This window comes from Augochlora pura, chromosome 8 (genome assembly GCF_028453695.1).
Source record: "Augochlora pura isolate Apur16 chromosome 8, APUR_v2.2.1, whole genome shotgun sequence".
In the NCBI taxonomy this organism is placed as follows: domain Eukaryota; kingdom Metazoa; phylum Arthropoda; class Insecta; order Hymenoptera; family Halictidae; genus Augochlora; species Augochlora pura.
In genome coordinates this window covers 2,404,553-2,425,510 of record NC_135779.1, presented here as the reverse complement: position 1 = coordinate 2,425,510, position 20,958 = coordinate 2,404,553, and the positions used below count along the sequence as shown (strand labels likewise).

Sequence of the window (20,958 nt, the reverse complement as noted above, 5' to 3'; positions counted from 1 at the left end):
CCAATCGAAGGCTTCAGAATCCGCCGGAGAATATTCGCCGGACCCAATCGTTGCAATATTAACTCTTCGTACTCGAAGACATTACAACTGCAAATCTAAAATAACTTTTCTGACTTCTAGCGTCTCCATTTTATGTAACAATATTTATTTTATGCATATGAAATTGAGTTTCGTGACTCATGTAATAATTAAACTTTTACAATGTTTAAATCTAAGCTTTGGCGATATTTATTAAAAATAACTTCGATACGTGTTACAACAATGTTAATGTCGCCGCAGAGTCGCCATTCGAGTGCAAAGGGTTAATTCCGCGGGCGCAAGTTCAAGGACCAGTCCGCTTTAACCGGGCGTGAAAGGCGGACGCTTTTAACCGGGCGAAACGAACAAAACTTTCTCCTCTCGGTTCATAAATATTTTCCGCCAACACCTCCGCCCCGTACGAGAATTCTCTCTCTTCGATCAATTTTTCAAACTCGCCGTGGATGATGAGTCAGGTGGTCGGGAAGCTCGCTCGGGGCATCGTCGAGGTCGGAGCGGCGAGGTACGGCTAGAAAATTGTTCAACTTTCCGGAGACAGGCTTTCGGAGAGCCCGAAGTTGCGCTTGCGGGTGCGGCGCGCTACACCATGGAAAGGAGAATATCGCGCTGTCCTTTCCCAGCCGGCTGGGACCCTTCTCCGATCTACTCACCCTCGATAATTATTGATTCTCCGGATATAACGAAATACCGGGGACCGGTGTTTAGGCACGGCCTCGCTTTTCAGCCGTGGCTGAGCCCTCGAATCGTGCCTGATCTTCTCGAGAACCCTTAAATAGGATTTCTTGTAGACGTAATCCAGTGCTAGATGTCTTAAAGAGGTCCAGTTTACGTCCATTTTAGGTCTGAATTTAGGAATGAACGATTATAAGACATTAATTGGACATCCAATTTGAGACGTTCAGGCGTCTCTAACTAATCAAGATGTCCTTCCTAAAAGATATCTCGATTAGTAACACATGACATTTCTAGGCTGTTCATAGGACATTCGAAACTAACAACTAGATTAAAACTGAGATTAAATCTAAAAATATTGACCAATGAGAGACGAGCTCGGCTGACGATAATCTTCAATATTTCCCTACACATATCCTTATTATTACTATTATTTTTACCTTGTTTTATATTGCCTTTATATTGACATCTTTTCTACTCACTGATTATTCTAGATCCTCCGATTAACTGTTTTCATAGTTCAAATAGTTTCCAGAAAAAGTCGACGAAAAGTGTTAATTTTTTCAGAGGTTTTAGTTTTATTTTCGTCAACATTTAGCTGCGCTTAAATCAACTATATGGCCCAATCAACGTTGTTGTCCTCGAGTAAAGTTTAACTTTCAGAAAAATATTCTCGATGTTTATATTAGTTCATTAACTCTCCGTAATTAACTGGGTTAAAAAAACTGTTTCCCCTTTCGCTCGGTTTCTTACGTATAGGACACATTTCGAGCCACCTGGAAAAGTGGATGTTACTCGTAACAGCTACACGGTGTAATATTTTAATTACTTAGCAATACTACGGACCGATGGCAAGCGCGTAAATAAGCTGAAACAAATATTTACACGAGTCAAAACGCATTAACACGTTGTTGACACTGTTGCAATTAAGGCTGGCGAATTGTACGGCGCAGGGAATTGTTGTCTTTCGTAACAGTATATTCTGTGCAATTTGAGTTCTTATTTTCTGTAATAATCGCGTGCCTCGAAAAGTTACAAATTGTCGACCAAAAGAAGACGTGTATAGCTATGAGACCCATTTTCAAAAACGACCTCAATTTTACTCATATAATTTCGTATAAATTGTCATTATTATTATTATCGTTATTATTATTACTATTATTATTATTATCATTGTTATTATTACTATTATTATTATTATTATTATTATTATTATTATCATTATCATCTATTATCATTATGATATAATAATAAGAAATGATAATACTAAACCGCGATGCGCCAACGACGGTATAGCGTTTCATAAACAGGGAACAATGTGTCGGCTTAATTAATTGTTACTACCGTAATCGAGTGAGGTGCCAGGCGCATCGTTCCTTCCGGTGTCGACTGCGGGTCGAGTGAACGGCGGTAAAACGCGCGGCTTTTCAAAGCAACAACGCGACACCGTAATTCAATCACGGGGAAATTTCGTTTGCCTCTCGGCGCATAATTAAATCGATGCCAGGCGTTCTCGCCACTCCGCCGAGCAATCGGGCGTCCCGTGAACAATCCACAAACGACGCGACGCGACCGAGGATCTTTTCCTCGACGGGCGTTGTAACGCGGCTCCGCTCTGCTCCGCTCTGCTCCGCTCGGCTTCGGAGACGGGAAGCTCGATCGGCCGGGGCGGCATGCATAATTCATCGAGACACCGGGACGCGAGGCGCGGGAACAGAACGAGAACGATCAAAGGTCCTCGCATAATGCACACATTCTTAGCCGTCGAGGCGCGACGATTACTCGAGAAATTGCTGAACTGTGTTTCGACCGACACGCGACGGTCCGTCCTAAAAATTTCATCGAACGTTTATGACAAATATTCTGAATAGTTTGGCGACATTTTTATGATTGGAGAAATATTTCTAGCACTAAATAATTAATCGTTCTACTTATTTTCATAAACGGTATATACAATTTCAATAGAATCGAGTCAAATATTTTATAGGAGAAATTACAGGCTTTACACCTAGTAAGTCATATCTCTGCTTACCTTCGTGATAAATGCTTAAACAATTTTGTAAAAATTTTAAGAAAGTAACTATCGATGATAAGAAACTTGACTTTACAATTTTCGTTCGATTATGCAAAACGCATGGGATATTTTCTCCTGCGTCCCATCACGGAAAAATCGATAAGAAAATTCCCCCCTCCAAAAAAATAATGGTTAAAATGAACCAGCGAGAAAAATCATTTTTAAGAATATCTGATCAGGTTTTCAAGATTGAAATCGTTGCACGACGAACAGAGAAAGATGAGAGACAGATCTAACGAGAAATCCGTCCCCCGGGCAATAATCTGTCGAGTTCCCAGAATTATGGTAATTCCATCGAGCAGACGTGGGATCGAGCTTGTCAGACGTCGAGCATTGTCGCGACGCGATAAGACGCTCGCCGAGCCTAGGATCTCCGGCTGATCGACGCGCGTCGATCGTTTCGTGCCCGGTGTTTCCCGTCTTGGATTCGAAGGAGCCGCGCGCGTCAGCCCTCTGTTTATTATCGACCAGTCACAGACCCGATTCGCTCGCTCCATTTCCGCTGGATGCTCGAAGGAACCGTTTGCTTAAGTAAATTGGAAACGGTTCGACCGACGCCGTCGGAAAGAGGATCACAAATTACTCGATGCCGGTGCAAACACGGCGCTGTTAATAGTTCACTCTCGATTCCTAGGCGCACCCATTAAATCGTCCCGCTCGAACGTTGTTCCGTCTGTCGCGGCTCGCCGGAGCGAATTGGGCGGGTTAAGAGCCACGCTCGACGCTTATGCCCCTCCCCTCGACGTGCTAGAGCGACGCGGCAGTGCGCGACTGTCGCGCGTGCTTCGATCTAATTGCCCCCACCGCTGCTCTCGCCCCGCGACGCCCCGCCCTCGAGCTCTCGCCTCAAACTGAGAGAGCTTAGAGCAACCTGGTCGTCTAGACGGCCAAAAAACTCCAGCCTCGTCGTTTCTTTTCATTCTCCGTTATTCCGACCCTCGCGTGCTCGCCTGACGAAAGTTCGTTCGATTCCTCTTTCGGGATATTGCGGTGTTTCTCATTTCTATTGGGATCTTCTTTATGCTGCCCTAGACTTCGATCCAGACTGGAAGATACGAGTACGTATGTATTACGAGACACGGCTCAAGTGTGGCCCCTTTTTGGAACAGTACCACAAATATTAGCTCGTTTTAAGCAATATCTGTAAATTACTTTTGAAGCTCGGTAGATCTAGTGTCCCGTAATTGGCACAAGCTCGTACTTGACTATTCTATTACCGTTATTATCATTCATTCTTATTATTAATTCTATCAAGAAACAACAAACTGCTGAACAAACTGTTCGATCAATCAACAATAACACTTTTCTATTGTAATAAAATCAACGATAATCTTACATACGCCTCTTGAAAACTGTTCCACAACAGGTACTCGATACCTTCGCATTTGAAGGAAACAAAAAATACAAAGACGCATGAAATAACAGAAAAGTAAAGGCTGACCCCTGGATCCTCGGATTCCAAAGGAGAAAGAAAATTAACTAACAATCTACTAAATATGAATATTATTAATTTCTTTTAAATCGAAGTCAAACATAATATCTCTTATCAAAGATTAAAAATTAAAGTAAATAAAATTAACAGAAAAAAAACAAAAATTGTTTGATCTTGCTAGGGTAAATGTTAAGAACAATTAAGTGCTAATGAACGCAGCCTGAAAGGAGTCGTGGTGCAAGGGGTTAATTCGAGCAACGAGTTTCCCGGTGCCATTGTCCGAGGAACGGGAGACTCTAGCGTCTCGCGCAAATTGACCGGGAAGGGGAACAGAGATTCTTCGGGTCCTGCGAAACGAAAATGAAAAATTCATGGACCGCGATATAGAGAAGCTGGCCGACAAGTCGGGAGACGCTTTCGAATCCTGTCCAGAGCACGGAGAGGAATAGTCTAATCTGAAAATTACAGAAAATCGTGTAATCGTCCGAAGTGGTCGCATGACCGAGCCAACACAGTTTTCCGAAGGAAAGCATTTCCGTGACCGAGGGGAGAGAGCGAAACCGCGGCTGTGCCCGCGCGATCGTTCAATTACCGAAACGGAGAAGCCGGCGATCGCGTTATTTTCCTTCGATCTCTTTGTTATCTTTGCGGAATAATTCCGCGGGTCTCCGAGCCACGCGCTCGTCCGCGAAATAAACCGAGGATAGCTAGCAGCGGGTACGCAGCGGGAACCTCGCGTTCTGTAATAACGCGTGTCTGGGAGATTCGTATAATTCGCATCGGCCTCCGAGAATACCTATTTTCCTTCTGTCGCGCCGTCGCGCGGGGCGGCCACGCGGGACAGAAATATCGCGTCCATATATTCTCGTATTACGTTATCAGATCTTGTCCAATTATTACGTGCTTACGTACACGTACAAGATACAGAATAAGTAAGGAAATATCAATCATTTTCTAAGCGAAGCTTACTTATCTTCAACATAAAGGTAATCACAAGATATCCTGAGATTAAAATAGTTTCTAACTTATTTTTTATTATACTATATTATAATAAAATACTGTCATTTATATACTTAGAAAATAAGATTTGCAATAGATGTTTTTATCTTTCTAATAATAATTGTTCAATGCGAATTCTTCTTTGTGCAGCGAGCCTTTGTTCTCGCCGCGCTACGCGTCGTCGCTTTAATTAACCCCTTTCTTCCGACAAAGACGCGGCGCAACGCAAGAATTTGTACATTTTTCTATCTCGAGCGGAAACGTGGTGAGAGCTCTCGATGGATCGTCCGCATGGAACGCTTAAATCGGATAGCGGAGCGACGCTCGCTGGTCTCACGCGGATATGTCAAGGATGCATGGCGACCACGGTCCGAGATCCTGTTCCTTTTGCACAAAGAAGCCTAACAATGGATCACGTGTCCCCCCTCCTTTGGGGCCGCTTCAGAAAAATCCTGCACAGCGGAATCTTTCCTCTCCACCCCCCTCCCCCGTCGTTTCCTCCGCGTCTCCTTGACATTCTTCGATTAAAGTTGCAGTTTAACTCGCTCGACGTTCCGCGTTTTAGCCCCGGATAGCTCGCAACGCGGCGCGCGCGCGCGCGCGGTTTATTCTCTCGGGGGCGGGGGCGGGCTCGGCTCCGCTTTGTTTCGCGTAGTCTATCTTGTTTAAGGAATCGTGGCTCGTAAAGAGCTCGCCCGGGCGTGCTTTCTTCTCGTGTTCGCCGCCGGTAAAGAATCCACGGCGAATCCGCTGAGCAACCCTGGTCACGTTGCTTGAACTTTCGGTCGACGGCCGGCCATCTTGCCGACCCTCCCCCTAGTGATCCTTGGACGGTGGGATCCGGCGAGTGTTCGATTACCGCGTGATATATTGCGAGGAAGCTCCGACAATCATCGTCGGACTGTCTAGATCCGTCCGGGAAATATTCGGAGGCCTACGACCGACGAAACCAGATAGCAAGGGACGTCATTAACCCTTTGCACAACGACTTGTTTCACGGCTACGTGGATTGGCATTTGTTTGTTATTGATAAATTCCTACTGGACGGAAAATGTATAGTTACAATATTATGATATCCGCGTCAATATTTAAATATCAATGACCGATAGGTAAAATTTTATTTTAATTAAAAGGTACGAATAATGTAAGTATTCAGTGGATTATGTTGCAAATCTTCGTAATGAGAATATGATATTATAAAGCAAGGCGTAAAGACGTCTCAGAGACTTCTGATGTATGACATTCGCAATGTCTTTAAGACATATTTAAAACGTCTTAATGACGTCCTTTCAACGTCTGAAATAACACGCCGTAAAGACGTCCAGTGCTTGTTGGAAATTCGAGGAACCATCGAAACCCCGCCGAAAAACTGATCGATCCTCGAACCGCCGTAACTTTGTGAGGAACGGTGGTGCGATAGTCTTTCTTGGCTCGTCCCGAAGGGTGAAACCTTCTACTTTCAGACCCCCGAAAATCCCATCATATATTAGAGAACGGAGAAGGAAATCGAGGCCGAACCAAACAACTTTTATATAGTCGAACCGTCTACGTCGAGTTTAAGCATTTTTGTTCGATGTGTAATGTCTGCGGAGAAAATTCTATTCTTGGACGTGAATGTGAAGACTTTGCTCTCTCAACCCTTTATGAAGATTTTCTATGTCATCGATAATACGAGTAAATTTAATATCGTATCGCTTCGTCAAAGAAGGATTGTCTAGGGTTACCGGATTAATTAATATTAGCAATTCGCCTCATCGACGGTAGTTGGACGTTATATGTAAGCAAAAGTTCTTTTATATATTTCAATAAGGACGTATAAATGCAATATTTAAATAATATAATAATATTTAACGACATAATAATATTTAGCAATATAATAATATTTAATAATAGAATAATATTAAAATAAGAAGTTACTTGTTATTTTGAAAGTGAAATGAAAGAGAAAAATAATAATGTATAAAGATGTTAATGAATTATTGGTAACAACGAAATGTCTTTCTTTCTCATAAATACAATTTCAATCGTTATTTGTTAATTATCATTTAATTGCTTATTGTTTATTCGGCACAACGCGTCGAGCTCGTATCAATCTCTGTTAACGATTTTATTGAGTTCGCGAAGAAATATGCGAGTTCCGAAATAATAATACATGGAAATTAATATTTATTACACGATCAACGAAAAATCATTTATTCATTAATTCTTGTTACTTGTTATTTTTAATGAAATTAGCCCAACTTTACTTGCAGATGTACGTATGGATATACATGTCTATATGCCCTTAGGCTGACTTCTTCATCCATGATTTAAATAAAATTAAAAGACGACTTTATAATGTTATCAGAAGTTATGATATCTAAGTTTCTTATGGTTGTTAACAATACACAATATTATGACATTTTACTTCTGATTACATGGGTTTTATTTTAGGTTCTTTATCTAGACGTAACATAACGCGTAAGAAAGTACATCATATATTTTTCTTTAAAAAATTTGAGAATGATTAGAAGTAATTGAATGTATGATTTACATAAAGAGACGTCTATATTGCATAAGATGAACGAAAATGAAACTAACAAAGTTTAGTATCACAGCACATTTCTCTCGGAGTCACCTAGTGGTCACGAAATCTGTCCGGTTAACCCTTTGCACTCGAGCGGTGACTTGGAGGCGCCGATAAAATCGTTCTATCACGTACCAAAATAATTTTTACATAAACGAGGCTTAGCCTTAGAAAAATTGTTAATTAGTAAACCTATTTGTACGAATGGCAAGAATCAATTTCGTATACGTAAAAGTGCGCTTTGTTGCCTAGAATGGAAATATTATTAATAAAACAAATTATTTTAAATTCACAGTTGAAATGGCTTCGAGTGTAAAGGGTTAATCCTAAATAAATAAAACAAGCTCGAGTCGAACAGGATTAAATGATTCCCTTCCAAGTTGCAGCGGCGCGAACAGAACCGCGAAATGCAGAAACGCGATAAAGAGTTTTCGATGGTAAATCGAAATATTGTCAGAACGGGGGGAGACTCGTCATTTTAATCCGCGAAATAGCGAAGAGAAGTCACGGAAGCCTGGCCGCGGAAGCGCATGCAGAACGTTCGTCGACCGCGGCGACGTTTCGGCTCTCGAACAAGTTTCCGGCGAATGGATGTGTCGCCGCCGGGAGAGCCGGTACGTGCACAAGCAGTCCCGGGAAGTTTGACAATCGCGTGCAAGTTGTTCGGCGTCGTGTCGCGGAGGAGGTGTTCGCGATCGCCCGCAAGGAGTCGATAATGAAATGTCTGCGTGCCGGGGAACAAACGTCTCGAACTTCCGAAGAAACCGTCGCCACCGGAAGTGACGCGCGCGGAATCGATGAATGCGACCCAGCGGCTGCCTCCGCAGCCCCCGCGGGAACAGTTCTATGCGAGGACTCCATCCGTTTTGCACCCCGCGGCTTAATTCGACCAATTTCTGTTAACAGAATTCGACCGCGACACGGTGTTCGGTCAAACGTCGAATTCGATGATTTAATATATTTTTTATAGGATTATATATTTGTCGTATACATCCGTTTATATTATGCATGATATATTATATATATTGTACACTATACATTATATATTATAGTATATATAATATACAGTTTTATGCATCTGTACAATTTTCGCCGAGCGTACACATTTCTAATCGAAATTTGCTGCGCCGTTGTTGACACGTTTTTGGGCGCGATTAACTTATATTCCTCGAATAAAACGCATTCAATTGTATAAACGGAATAAAGGAATCACAGTAACGAGCACAATTTAAAGACAAATGAAATTTTCACGCTTTACTACGATTTCTGTACATGATGTTGGGGGAAATAATAATTTCTTTTAACAAGAAAATGGGAGTTAAAAAATTAATTCTACGTAGTTCTATTCAGTGAGAGAGTATGTTGCAAGTTTCACGATCGACTCGCCGTCACCGAAATCTCCAAAGGTATTAAAAAGTAACCGAATTAGCCGAGGATCAGGCGATCCTTTGCTCGCGCGGGTCTCTCTTATCGCCCCGATTAATTTCAATCGCGGGGCCGGCCCCTCATCCGTTTCGACGACTGGACATCGTAATCCGCGAGAGGGCTCGCGCCAGGAACCGGGCGTATTTCATCTCGCGGAAGATCGGCTAATGTTCCCGCCCTCGGGCCGTCTGTATTTTTCACTTTTATTCGGCGGCCGATTTGCGGCGCGCTCTTCCGGCCACGAGGTCCCATCCACCTCGTAGAATGTACGGGTTCCCGTGCTTGGGTAGGGTCGCGGTAGAATTAATGGGACACGCACCGGCGAGATGGACCAAGATAAACGCTCGCCCGTCGAGGCTTTACGGGGCTCGCCGAGCGAACCGCGGAGAAGGCCGAATGCCTCGTTTGTCACCTGTCCGGTTTCCCGTGCAGCATCCTTCCTTTCACTGTTTCCGTTATTCCACGGCGTTCCTTTTTCCACCGTCGGGGCGGCACCGGCTTCCCGCATTCGAGAGGATCGCTCGATAAAAAGACCCTTTGATCGACGTCGTTCCTATCGATTCCCGCGACATCTTGGACCAAACCCCTTTCAGAGATACGCGCGATCCTCCGAACGTCGAACAATGGGGTCGTATTTAACGCGCGCCGCTTCTATGAAACAGAAAACGAGTTCGCTCTCCACTGTTCGTCTTTCTTCTATTCGAAGATTTTATCGGGGAACGATTCTCGATCATCGTACCATCTTTTGTCTAACGGTATTTGACTCTGATCATTGTTTCATTGTGTTCGATTTCCTTTAAATACGTCAGATTTAATTAATAACTACTAATATTAATTAATGGGGGTGATAAGGCACCTGTTTATCTATTATATATAATATATATTTATCTATCTATATATAATTATACTTAATAATAATTAATTATATAATATATATTAATCTGTCTAAAAACTGTCCTAAATCCGCCATAAAAGTGACCTAAAACTGCCCTAAATCTGTATAAAAGCTGCCCTAAGTCTGACCAAAAAATTGTCTCGAAGCAGTTAAATATAGCATAAATCTGTCCCAAATCTACCCTAAATCAGTTCTAAAATATTCTAAAACTGGCCTAAAACTATCGTCATAACACGCAATAAAACTATACTTTCCCTTAACGAGTAGTACACTCGTCAAAGATGAGCTAACCGGTTAAAGATACGACACAGTCAAAGTCGAGTCGTCGAAGAGGAGACGATCGTCGTCACACCCATCTGAACTAATTGCACTCATGGCCTCCCGAAGGCCCGGAAACGACGCCAGGCCGACGGATTAACCCGCGCCGATGGGATCGGTCGCTTGGATGATCGTCCGACGCGGTCGGCTTGTAATTCGATCGGAGAAAGCTCCGCTAGCGATCGAGCGACGCTAAACGCAACCGCACGGGCCATTACTAAAATAAGTGCCGCCATCCCGCGCGTGGGTTAGGTTTACAGGCGACACACGGCACCGGAAAGCCATCGGCAATCGCGCGTTTCTCCGCCGGGCGGAGAGAGTAACGCGACGGGCCTGAAACGGGCGCGAGTTCGGAATTACCAGAGATCGATGGCGGGAACGAGTATCTCCCGGTCTCTCTCAGTAGGTAGTAAAAGCACGGCCGGGTAAATCGCTAAGTGCAAAACACGGTAAAGGTACAAGGTAGAGAGCGGCTTCCGTCAACTAAACGATGGGCGTCCCGGTTCGAGTCCGCTTCCGATTTGCGATTTTCGTCCTCGATCGGGGAAACGAGGGGCCGACAGACCTACTTTCAGATATTTATTTATAGCCGCGCAACTTGTACGACTCCTGAGCGCGACTAGCGCGAAGAATTAGATTTATTCGACAAAAATATACACAACATTTCATTGCGAAAGGGTGCATCCTCGCGTGTAAAATAGTACGATAAACGATACAGGATGCCCCAAAGTTGTGGTACTTCCGAGAAATGGAAGGTTTCTCAGATCATTCGGAGTAACTTTTTCCCTCGCGAAAATGCAGTGCGCGATTTTGTCTACGAGTTATTAACAACGAACGGAGACCGATCAGAGTCGAACTTCGCCGACGCTTGACGGTCATTTATATCTCATGTGAAAATCGATGTCGGCAAAGGAATCTTTGCAATTAACTTTCAAGCACTTAAGAACTATGTATGAAATAGCTAAAGTTGTTCTCGGCATCGAGAACTGCCGGAGTCCGGCAACGCGGCACAGTAATTGGCCGGTCGAACCCTATACGCGCGAGTCACCGGAAACCATAGGGATCACCCTTCGGGCACTCCCATCGATCCGGGAATCCGGCCGTTTCCTTTCCTCAGACACTCGGTTCCCTCGGCTCGGACACGACCGGCGTTGCATATCGAACAAACTCGAGCCGACATAAAGTGCGAAGCGGAATATTTGATCCGCCCGGGGGGACGTAAAATATATATGTTCAGCAAATCGCTGTGCAAACTCTGGTAACGCCGCCGCTTTTCTACGGAGCTGCGGGAGTCGATCGGTTCGACGGGCCGAGTGGCTGATAATTGTTCCCCGGTGAATCGAGGATCGACCGGGCCAAGGGTTTTGTTCCATCCGGGTTCGATTCCAGCGACTCCGCTTTTTTTACGGCCGTGATTTCACCCCCCGCGGACTAGCTCGAGGAGATTTACGACGCCGATTCAGGGGTACCGACCGGAACAATGCGTGCCGCGTTCTAGCACGCGCCGTTACAGATCGCGCGACGTACGCGGCCGCCGCCCACAGATCCGCGAGACAAAGACGCGGATCCCTAGGGGATCGGTGCACTCTCATCGTCGTGCACCGTGCGGATCCTTCGGGACGCGATTCCGTATTCCGCGAGCGCGAGAATCTCCGGTACGTTTGCGTCGTCCGAACTCGTTCTCCACGCTCTTGAACAATTTGTCAAATCTGTGGCCCGCTTCTAGAGGACAACCAATTTTCCTACGCCGCTGTCTTGGATATCTTTCAATTTGTTTCGCGCGGAATTTGGTTTCGGAACTTCGTCTCGAAACAATGTATTAGGTTGAGGAAAAAGGAATCCATTATTTTTACGTGAACTTTACGACTTTATTTAACATGTTTCCGATTGTCCGATTTAGGTCAAATTATGCACCGTTTTGTTCTAAAATTTGGAAAGGTGTTTTAAAGGGCCATTTTAAAGGTACCTTCATAATGCCTCTCTCGTAGAAGTCTTGGCTCCTATTAGCGAAAAACTCTTGTAATCGCACAATCTTCTCTCGATGCCAATTTCTTATTACCAAGGAAGTTTTGCAATGCAAGATAAACATGGTAATCGCTTGGTGCCAGGTCTCTGGACTATATGGTGAACGCATCGAAAATTTTCTGACGAATAAAGTTTCTCTATGCCGAATTCCAGTTTTAACACCCTGCAGCTCGCAACTGAACGGACGAAACAAAAATACAGAAAGAATTTTTGTAGTGCGAAATGTCACCTTTCCAACGAGCATAAATCTGAAATTGTTGTATCGATACTTTAACAGATGTCGATCACTACAGCCGTCTACCGAAAAAAATAATGGATTTCTTTTTTCCCAAGCTAATGTCAGGCTCGTTACTAGCATTTCGAATGGAATATATTCAACAAAGATTATATTTGTTGCACTTATAATTGTTTGAAAATTGCTACTCGTTATGATACAAGAGATTGCTATCTCTCTATGACGAGTATACTCGTTATGACGCTGAAGACCGCCATTTCTGCATGACGAGTGTACTCGTGATTACCCAATGCTATTTTTCCCGACGTATACTCGTCAAACACAGCCGACTGGTTAATCGCGGTAATAGTCACGAATAAAGAGTACAGTTGATCGACGGCAGGTTCACCGTTCGGAAAGCGGATTAACGACCGCGATAATAAGTTCGGCGAAGCGAGTCGTGGGCGGTTGAAAGGACTTTCGAGGGAGACAAGCAAAGGCAATCGGATCACGCTGCGCCTCGGTCGACTTTGGTCGACGAACGCGTGCACCAATTATCGGCGGGAGCGGCGGGCCCGGCCGGATCAGGGGGGATGTTAATTAGGGCGGCATAATCATTGTCCTCAAGTTCATTACCCCCGGGACCGGGGGCGCGGGCCGGCGAGTTCGGGATCGCAACGGCGGATTACAAAGCCCGAAGCGTCCTTGAGGCGGGAAACATAACTGTCCTCTCTCTCTCTCTCTCGCTCTCTTTCTCTCTCCCTCTCTCTCTCCCTCTCTCTCGGGTTCCGGAAATTAAGACGCGACGGCGGTTCGACGTGAACGCCGCGGCGCGCCGTGGGATCCATTTCTAATTAGCAGCAGGCCTGGCGAATGCCGCGCGCGTAAATTGAACGACGCGATTGATCGCGCTTAATGGAGAAAGAATCAACGAAACACAGCAGCCCTTTCGAGACCGCCTCGCGTCTCCGTTTCTTAGAGGAAATCGACGCTCGAATCTTCTCTCACCTTTCTCCTATCGCGCACGATTATTAGAGAGAAAGAGAGCGAAAGAGGGAGGGAGAGAGAGAGAGAGAGAGAGAGCAGGGGTTATTTTATTTTAGGAACCGAGGGTCGAGCCGGCTAGGGGCTCTTCTGTATAGATTTTTCGTTTCTCGTGTCACTGAATGTGCCGAGGGAACTCTATTTCTTGAAACTTGGCTCTACCGAGAGAAGGATCTGTCGATGGATCCTACTGATCCATACGATCGCTGGGTCTTTGAGCAAACTAGACTCTCGATGCAGGCTATGTAATTTCATACTTAGTAATTTGGTACATAGTAATTTGTTACATAGTAATTGGTTACATAATAATTTGTTACACGGTAATTTCTTTTGATATTAAATTTACGAGCCAATTTTACTAAAGAAAAATATTATTGTTATATAAGGTGTCTTTGCTGAAGCCGGCCACCTTTTAAACCATCAATTCTGAAATTAACCTAAGTCCATTTCTATCAAAATAGAGTTATTTAAGGTTTTGCGTTTCAAAAACATATAAATAAAACATGCGTATACAATACTAATGTGTCACGCTGCTTAAATGTGTCTTCTTAAATTTACAATTACTTTTAGAATAATAGTAGTTATTAAATGAATGACACACGTGCCATTGCAGTCAGCAACAAAAAGCGACACACGGTCAATTCAAAATAAATAGCTCCTATCTCCATTTTTTAATGACACCAAAAATATTTGTGGCTTAATTTAATTTAAATATGATTTAAATGATATAGACGTTGCAATAGCATAGAAAGACAAATTCCTTTCGTCTGGCTATTTTTCATACTTCTCTTCAAAAGGCCGCCTTTATTTTTTATCCAGAAAATTATGTTATTTTTCATTCTACCCTGTAAAGACTGAAAAGTACATCTAAATATCTAAAATAAAATTGTATAATATTAGGATTAAACCTTGGCTAATCAAATGGGAAAATCTCCCCAGTTTAAATTAAATCGTTTAATGACTGATCGGAGAAATTTTTATAATATATATATATATACATATATATTTTACAATAGATATTCAATTATTGGTTACCAAGACAAGCGATTCACAGGTTGTCGTATACGGTAAAGATCAAACCAATTTGACATTAATTTACATATGTATATTTTCTAAATTTCGTGAAAATAAGGAGACAGGATTGAAAACTCACGAGAACGATGAGATTAGTAAAACTTGACAATTTATAATCTTCCGATAATCTTAAAAAAAGCCGACGACATGCGAAGTAATCTGAATTAGTATTGCGAGTGCCAGGCGAACAAATTTTCAAGTGCGGACAGTAAAGTGTTAAGCTGTCGCGAAACTTGTGATCGGAATTAAATCGATTTCGTAAACAGCTCGAAGAAATGAGCCGATAGCTCGACGACGACGACGACGCAGCATCGAACTTGCATCACTCGATTACGCAACGAGAGCCTTCGATGTATAATCTAATCTTCCACGTCGAGGAACCCTCAAAGGGATCGGACTAATAGCTCTTAGAAAGCTCGAATAACAACGGAGAAACTTTTAACGACTTCGTTGCAATTAATGCGTTGCAGTCGAAGCATCGCCTCGACCTTTCTTCACCGCCGTCGACTCTTTTCTTCGAGAACGGCTGCCGGTGAAAGTTCGCGAGCATTAGCCGAGGCTCGGGCCGCGGTTAGGTTGGCTCCCGATAACGCGACCGATCCGGATAAGAGGGGATCGAGGGAGCCCTCTTTCTTATCGCTGGCAGAAATAATTAGGGGCCGGTCGACGGCGACGAAACCGCCCTCGCGAAGGGGATGATATCCTTCCAGCAGAAGATGCTCCCCTGTCTCAGCTGGTCGATTGTCAACGATGGCTGAGTAAATTGCCCGCGGCCGATTACGTAATCGCGGCACAACGCGCGGACCGATCAAACATCGCGCGGGACGCGATCGATGATCGAAGGGGGGGCGGCAGGTGTTCCGGGACGCGAATTGCGCCGGTAATTGCTTCCGCGAGTCAGAGATCGTCGTCGTGGCGCGGTGAACTTTGACTGCTAATTGCGCTGCAGACGGTGGTCTACTGCGATTCATCCGGCAGATGATGTATGACTAATAGGGGGAGTAGGTAGCCTGATATTTGCACTATTGAACCGTTTCGCCTGTTGATCGAACGTTGACTCGTACGACGATTCTGCGCAGATTGTGCATAAATAATTTGAGAAACGGTTTCCGATTTTTAACGCGTTTCAATTGTTCATTGACGTTATCGTTTGCCATTGTGTTATGAATCGCGGATGCGCGGTAATAGGAGCAGGAGACGGTTAGAAATAAGGAACGCGATTGACAGTTCAGTAACAGGCCTACCTTGACTGGATCTCGGCACCTGCGCGATGTCTCGAGACTGCGTGTTGGCCTTGGCTGCAACTCGTAGGGGTTGTTCCTCGGTTGGACTGCGTGTTGCTCATGATTGAAAATCAGCTTGGATCGGCGGACCTGACGCTCCAGACTAGTGCTCGGGACACTATCGACTCTGCTGATCCGATGAAGATGCTGCACTCCTGATGCAGTCGAATCTTCTTCGGGATCGATATTATGTTTAAGTACGCGCACTGTTCTCACTACACAGATCACTGAATCCGGCTCGATGGACCATGAATTGCGATGCGAGCACTACGGTATCGACACGTGGGTGGTATCTCCAGCCTTCCGGTGTTGTAAGGCCCCGATTGAACCGTTGGAGGACGCGTGATGCCGGTGTCGACGATATATTACCCGCCAAATTAATATTGCGCAACGAACTGAAATGGTAGAGCGGTGGTTGCGCGTAATACGTTGTTGTTTCCTCGACTGCGGGAGGTAGAATTACGTCCCGACTGCTGGAGACCTTGAACGAACGAATTTCAACCTCGACTTGTGTATATCTCGACCGTTGGCATCGAACTGGTGTCGACTGGTTGTCGACTGTTTACAAATTGTCGTTGAAGCGTCGACGAATCGTTCGACTCGATCGTCGTCGAACTATGATCCGTCCGGGGGGTGGTTGGGTGGGGGGCGCGCTTCTGCCTTTTTGGGGGTTCCGCGAGAACTTGCAGTTCGGTATGTAAGAAGGGCACTGATTGGTTTTTGCCTACTGCTGCATAGTACCAATCGGTGCCTCCGTTGACTTGGTGACATCCTCTTGTCGCGTACGACGATCTTTGTATGCATGTGAATTATGGCGTTAAAGGTGCTACGGGAAATCGTCCATGTCAGCCGTCGACGGTTACGGTAGCGTATTTCTCGTCGCTTTCGCAGCTCGGTACCTTGGCGCTGAAACCAAATGGATCTCAATTACAGGCGTGAACGCCTGCACGAAAGAGCACAGATTGGTCCGCCGGTGCGAATAACATCGAGACCACGTTCTCGAGACCGGTAACCGAGGCGAATCTCGCGCAGACCGTTCAGCGGCGCTCGTTTCCCGAAAATCCGCCGAACAATCGGTGGAAAAGGATCGAGCGAATCGTTTCGAGGTTCCTCGAAAGTCTGGGATAATTCGCGAGCGTGTTCGGATCGCGAGCGCTTCCCATGCGGGGTCGCGAGACGCGAGGAACGCTTCAAGGTTCACGGACAATTTCGCCGTCCGCGAGATTACTTTTTACGGCGACGCCACTGGGAAATGCGGGGCGTTACCGGGAATCGGGCTCGATCTTCGGGCTCTCCGCGTCCGTTTCCTCTTCGATTCCTCGGCGCCGGCTCCGCGCCCTCGCTTCAACTTCCGGCGAGCTCGTCTCCGCCCCAGACTCGCGCGTAAACTTTTTAATCCCGCCGTAAGGCCGGTCCCGACTTTGACTCTTTCGTAACCTTTAGCGACGGACCCCTCGTCCCACCTAAATTTATTCTCCGCCCTCTGCCGATATCCTCCCACACGGGAAACGATCCTGAAACAATCCGGTCCTCTGAGAAACTCGGTCTTTCCAACTCCATCTTCAAATCAGAGCTCGAATGTGTTCCTTTTGAATAAATATTCATCGAGGATAATTTTCCGATTGGTAAATCTTCGTGTCGTGTATCTTCTTTAAAGAAATATTGGAAATTCGACATTCAAAATTAATTCAATCGAGAGTTAATAGTGGATTTATGACAAAAGTGAGTGAGAGAAAAAGAAAAATATTATTATCAATTTATTAGTAACATCAAGACCGTAACAAACATTTTAATTAGCCCCCTCATGTTCCTATCGAAGTGGAGAATCTTTATTTTGCACAGAGTCAAGTTGTATTAATTTTCTTTTACTATTCTTCGTGACAATTACGATTAATATTTTAACTTCGAACAAACATAAATAAATAAAACCGATTTTAATATAAAATTTGGTATTTCTTAAATCAGTGTAGAAACGATCAGGAAAGTATTTTTTAAAAGAAGCCTCTTTGAACTCAACACATTTAACGAAAACATCTATATAAAACTGCGTACAGGTATACATATATATATATATATATAATATCCAGAACGTTTCACTGAATCCGATCGATTTGTCTCCTTCAGACGCGATAATCCGTAGAAACCTCACAACAAGCGCAAGATAAAAATCCGCCGATTAATTACAGCAATCCCCAGTTGATTACAGCGAGTTGCCGCGAATTGAGAGGCTCGCGGCTCGTTGGAAATGTTCGCGCGAAACAACCCCTTCGATCATTTAGCTATCAGGTCGTACGATCCACTAGAATTTTGCTGGGTGCTTTTTCATCCGTGCCGCTTGATCCCAGTCCGATTATCGCGCGACGGTTCGCAGCCGATAATAATCCAGACAACCCCAAAGTATGTCAGGGCCACGCGTTGATTAGGTGACGCGTACCTTTGGCAGCCGAATTCGGCGGACGCGTACCTTTGCGACGGTACAAACATGTCGCACTCTTAACCTTTCGGAGCGGTGAGTTGATCCTGCGACATGTAGTGGAAGCTGCAAAGCATATCCCAACAAAGTTCTAGGTTTGTTAAAATTAATTCTGCAAACAATTAGCAACGCTGGTTTCTCTGATTTTCGATATTCTTTACGTCTAAAGCCGATTCTTCGATCATTTTTCTATTTCTCTTTTATTCAACCCTTAATGTTCGAGGAGCAACTTTGAAACACTCCTAAAAATAGTTGTATAAATTAATTATATGATAAAATAAAATAATGATACTAAATGAAATTAAATATGATAGAATTATTTTTATATCGTCAATTTTATTCATACTTCAGAAACTGTTCGTACGAATCACGAGGTTCGATTGCATGTGCGTGTAGAATACACTTAGTTATATAATAAAATAAACTGATTAAACATAACAGAACTAAGTATAATAAAATTAAATATAATAGAACTAAGTATAATAAAATTAAATATAATAGAACTACATATAATAAAATTAAATTTAACAAAACTAAATATAACAGAATTAAATACAACAGAACTAAATATAACAAAATTAAACGTAATGAACCAATTTTGTCATCGTCAGATTTATTTATATTTCGTCGCGGACAGTTGCCACGGGCAAAAGTAAATTGAACGCTCCGGTCAAAGGTGAAGTCTGGTTTCTTTATTTGTTTCAGCGGACATCTTCGAGGAGACCTGCAAGCAGCTGGAACCGTACAGCTCGTTGAAGCCAAACTGCGTGGGTGGCGGAAGAATCGAGCACGACCCCGACGCTAAGACCATCAAAGTCTACGGATATTCTCAGGTGAATCGCGGAATAATTAATCGTCTGCTAATTAGCCTGGTCGATCGGATCGATTATCGGCTTTGGTAGTCTCGCGACACCTCCGTTAGCAAGTGTCAGGAGTGTGTTGCACGGGATTCCACGGGTGTCGAGCAAACACCGCGAGAATCTTGGATCGTCGAGACCTCTCGATGTTTGCACTTGGAATCATCGCTTAGTCGACGAATGCGTTGCCCTTCGCGTACCGGGTGTTTCGAAAGAACGATCACAATCTTGTTATACGATTGTATAATAAATCGTAGATGCGTTTTCGGTCATTAACCCTTCACACTGCAATATATTCTAAATTGACCTTTTGGGGTATTTTAACCGGTCAAAATATTTATATATAAATATATATTTATAATATAAAAGATTAAACATTTTTACAACAATATTATAGAATACTCTATGCAGAATGTCTGCGTCAAATTTAAAGTGAATCGGACGTACCGAAAAACATGAAAGAAGTTTTAAGGTAACTCTCCCCTCTAATAAAATAAGATTTCTTAAAATAAGAATTTGCATATTGGAAACTATATGAAAATAAGCATAAAATTGCTGTGTTAAAGTGTTAAATAACAATTCGATTTATCGACCATTTCAACGTAAATGTGAAAGGGTGGTCAGAAGGTCGAGGACGCAAGCGTGGAGAAACGATGGGATCGACGAAATTGGTAAAATCGATCGTCCGTTGTGCGAACAATGAAAAAGTTAAAAAACAGTTCCGCGGAGCTTCGATACGTTTCGTTTTAGGTCCGGCACGGCCGGTATCGTAATGGAACCATTATCAATTGTTTCGTCAGGCCAGTATTCGTTTGCGTTCGGTAATGAACGAGCGCGGCGACGCGTCGCGACATTATTAATTGGCGGATCTCGTTCGTCGTTGCGGCGTTGTTCGAAGTAATCATCGTCGGCCGTTCTCCCGCGGGATTTGAATGATTAAATATCGTCTGGCACGGGGCGGAACTTGCCACTCGGTCGCCAATTAAACTTGAAAACGGCCGGGCTTGAAAAAAGTCTTACGGCGCGTGGGCCCCCGATGCTGATAAAATATCGATCGGCCGACAGACGGGGCGGAAAAGTCCGGGGCGGATCGAAATTAGATAGGAATTGGAGGGTGGCGGCGTGATGGGCTCGGATCTCCTCGCGAAATTGTGTTTGCCGGGTAAACTTTCGGTAATCGTCCATACACATCGGCGGGTTCACGGATCCGAGCGATTAGTATCCTACGGTGGTGTCGAAAAATCGTTCGAGTCTCTGCTTTGCGACGCGATTTCAGTTCTAATTTTGTCGATTAGTTTCTGATAATCGTTCATTTCCAGGGCTTCGGCAAAGCGGACCACGAGGTGTCCGTAGGAGTGCTGAAGAAGAAGTATGGTGATTATACTATCACTTGCTCGGACGAGGGCTATTAAGCGGAACAGGGGTGGGTGTAAATGGTCCCCCGTTTTCTGTAATGCTATCGTTTCTTTGGAGAACGCGCGCCGAGAATAACGTCACGTGTATTTTCTGAATAAAATGAAGGCTTTATAATAATCGTTTCGTTCCAATTTCTAGGACCAACCCCTTCG

At 44.1% G+C, this 20,958-nt stretch overlaps 1 protein-coding gene across 1 annotated transcript in view; it reads left to right on the top strand.

Moving 5' to 3' along the window:
• Window positions 1-20,923, top strand: part of LOC144474271 (sex-regulated protein janus-A) — an 87,143-nt gene extending 66,220 nt beyond the window's left edge. Inside the window, exons 3-4 of the mRNA XM_078188970.1 lie at window positions 19,239-19,366; window positions 20,710-20,923. Coding sequence (XP_078045096.1) covers window positions 19,239-19,366; window positions 20,710-20,802 — 221 coding nt within the window. The 3' untranslated portion in view covers window positions 20,803-20,923. The remainder of the gene's footprint in view (window positions 1-19,238; window positions 19,367-20,709) is intronic.
• The last annotated feature ends 35 nt before the right edge of the window (window positions 20,924-20,958 follow it).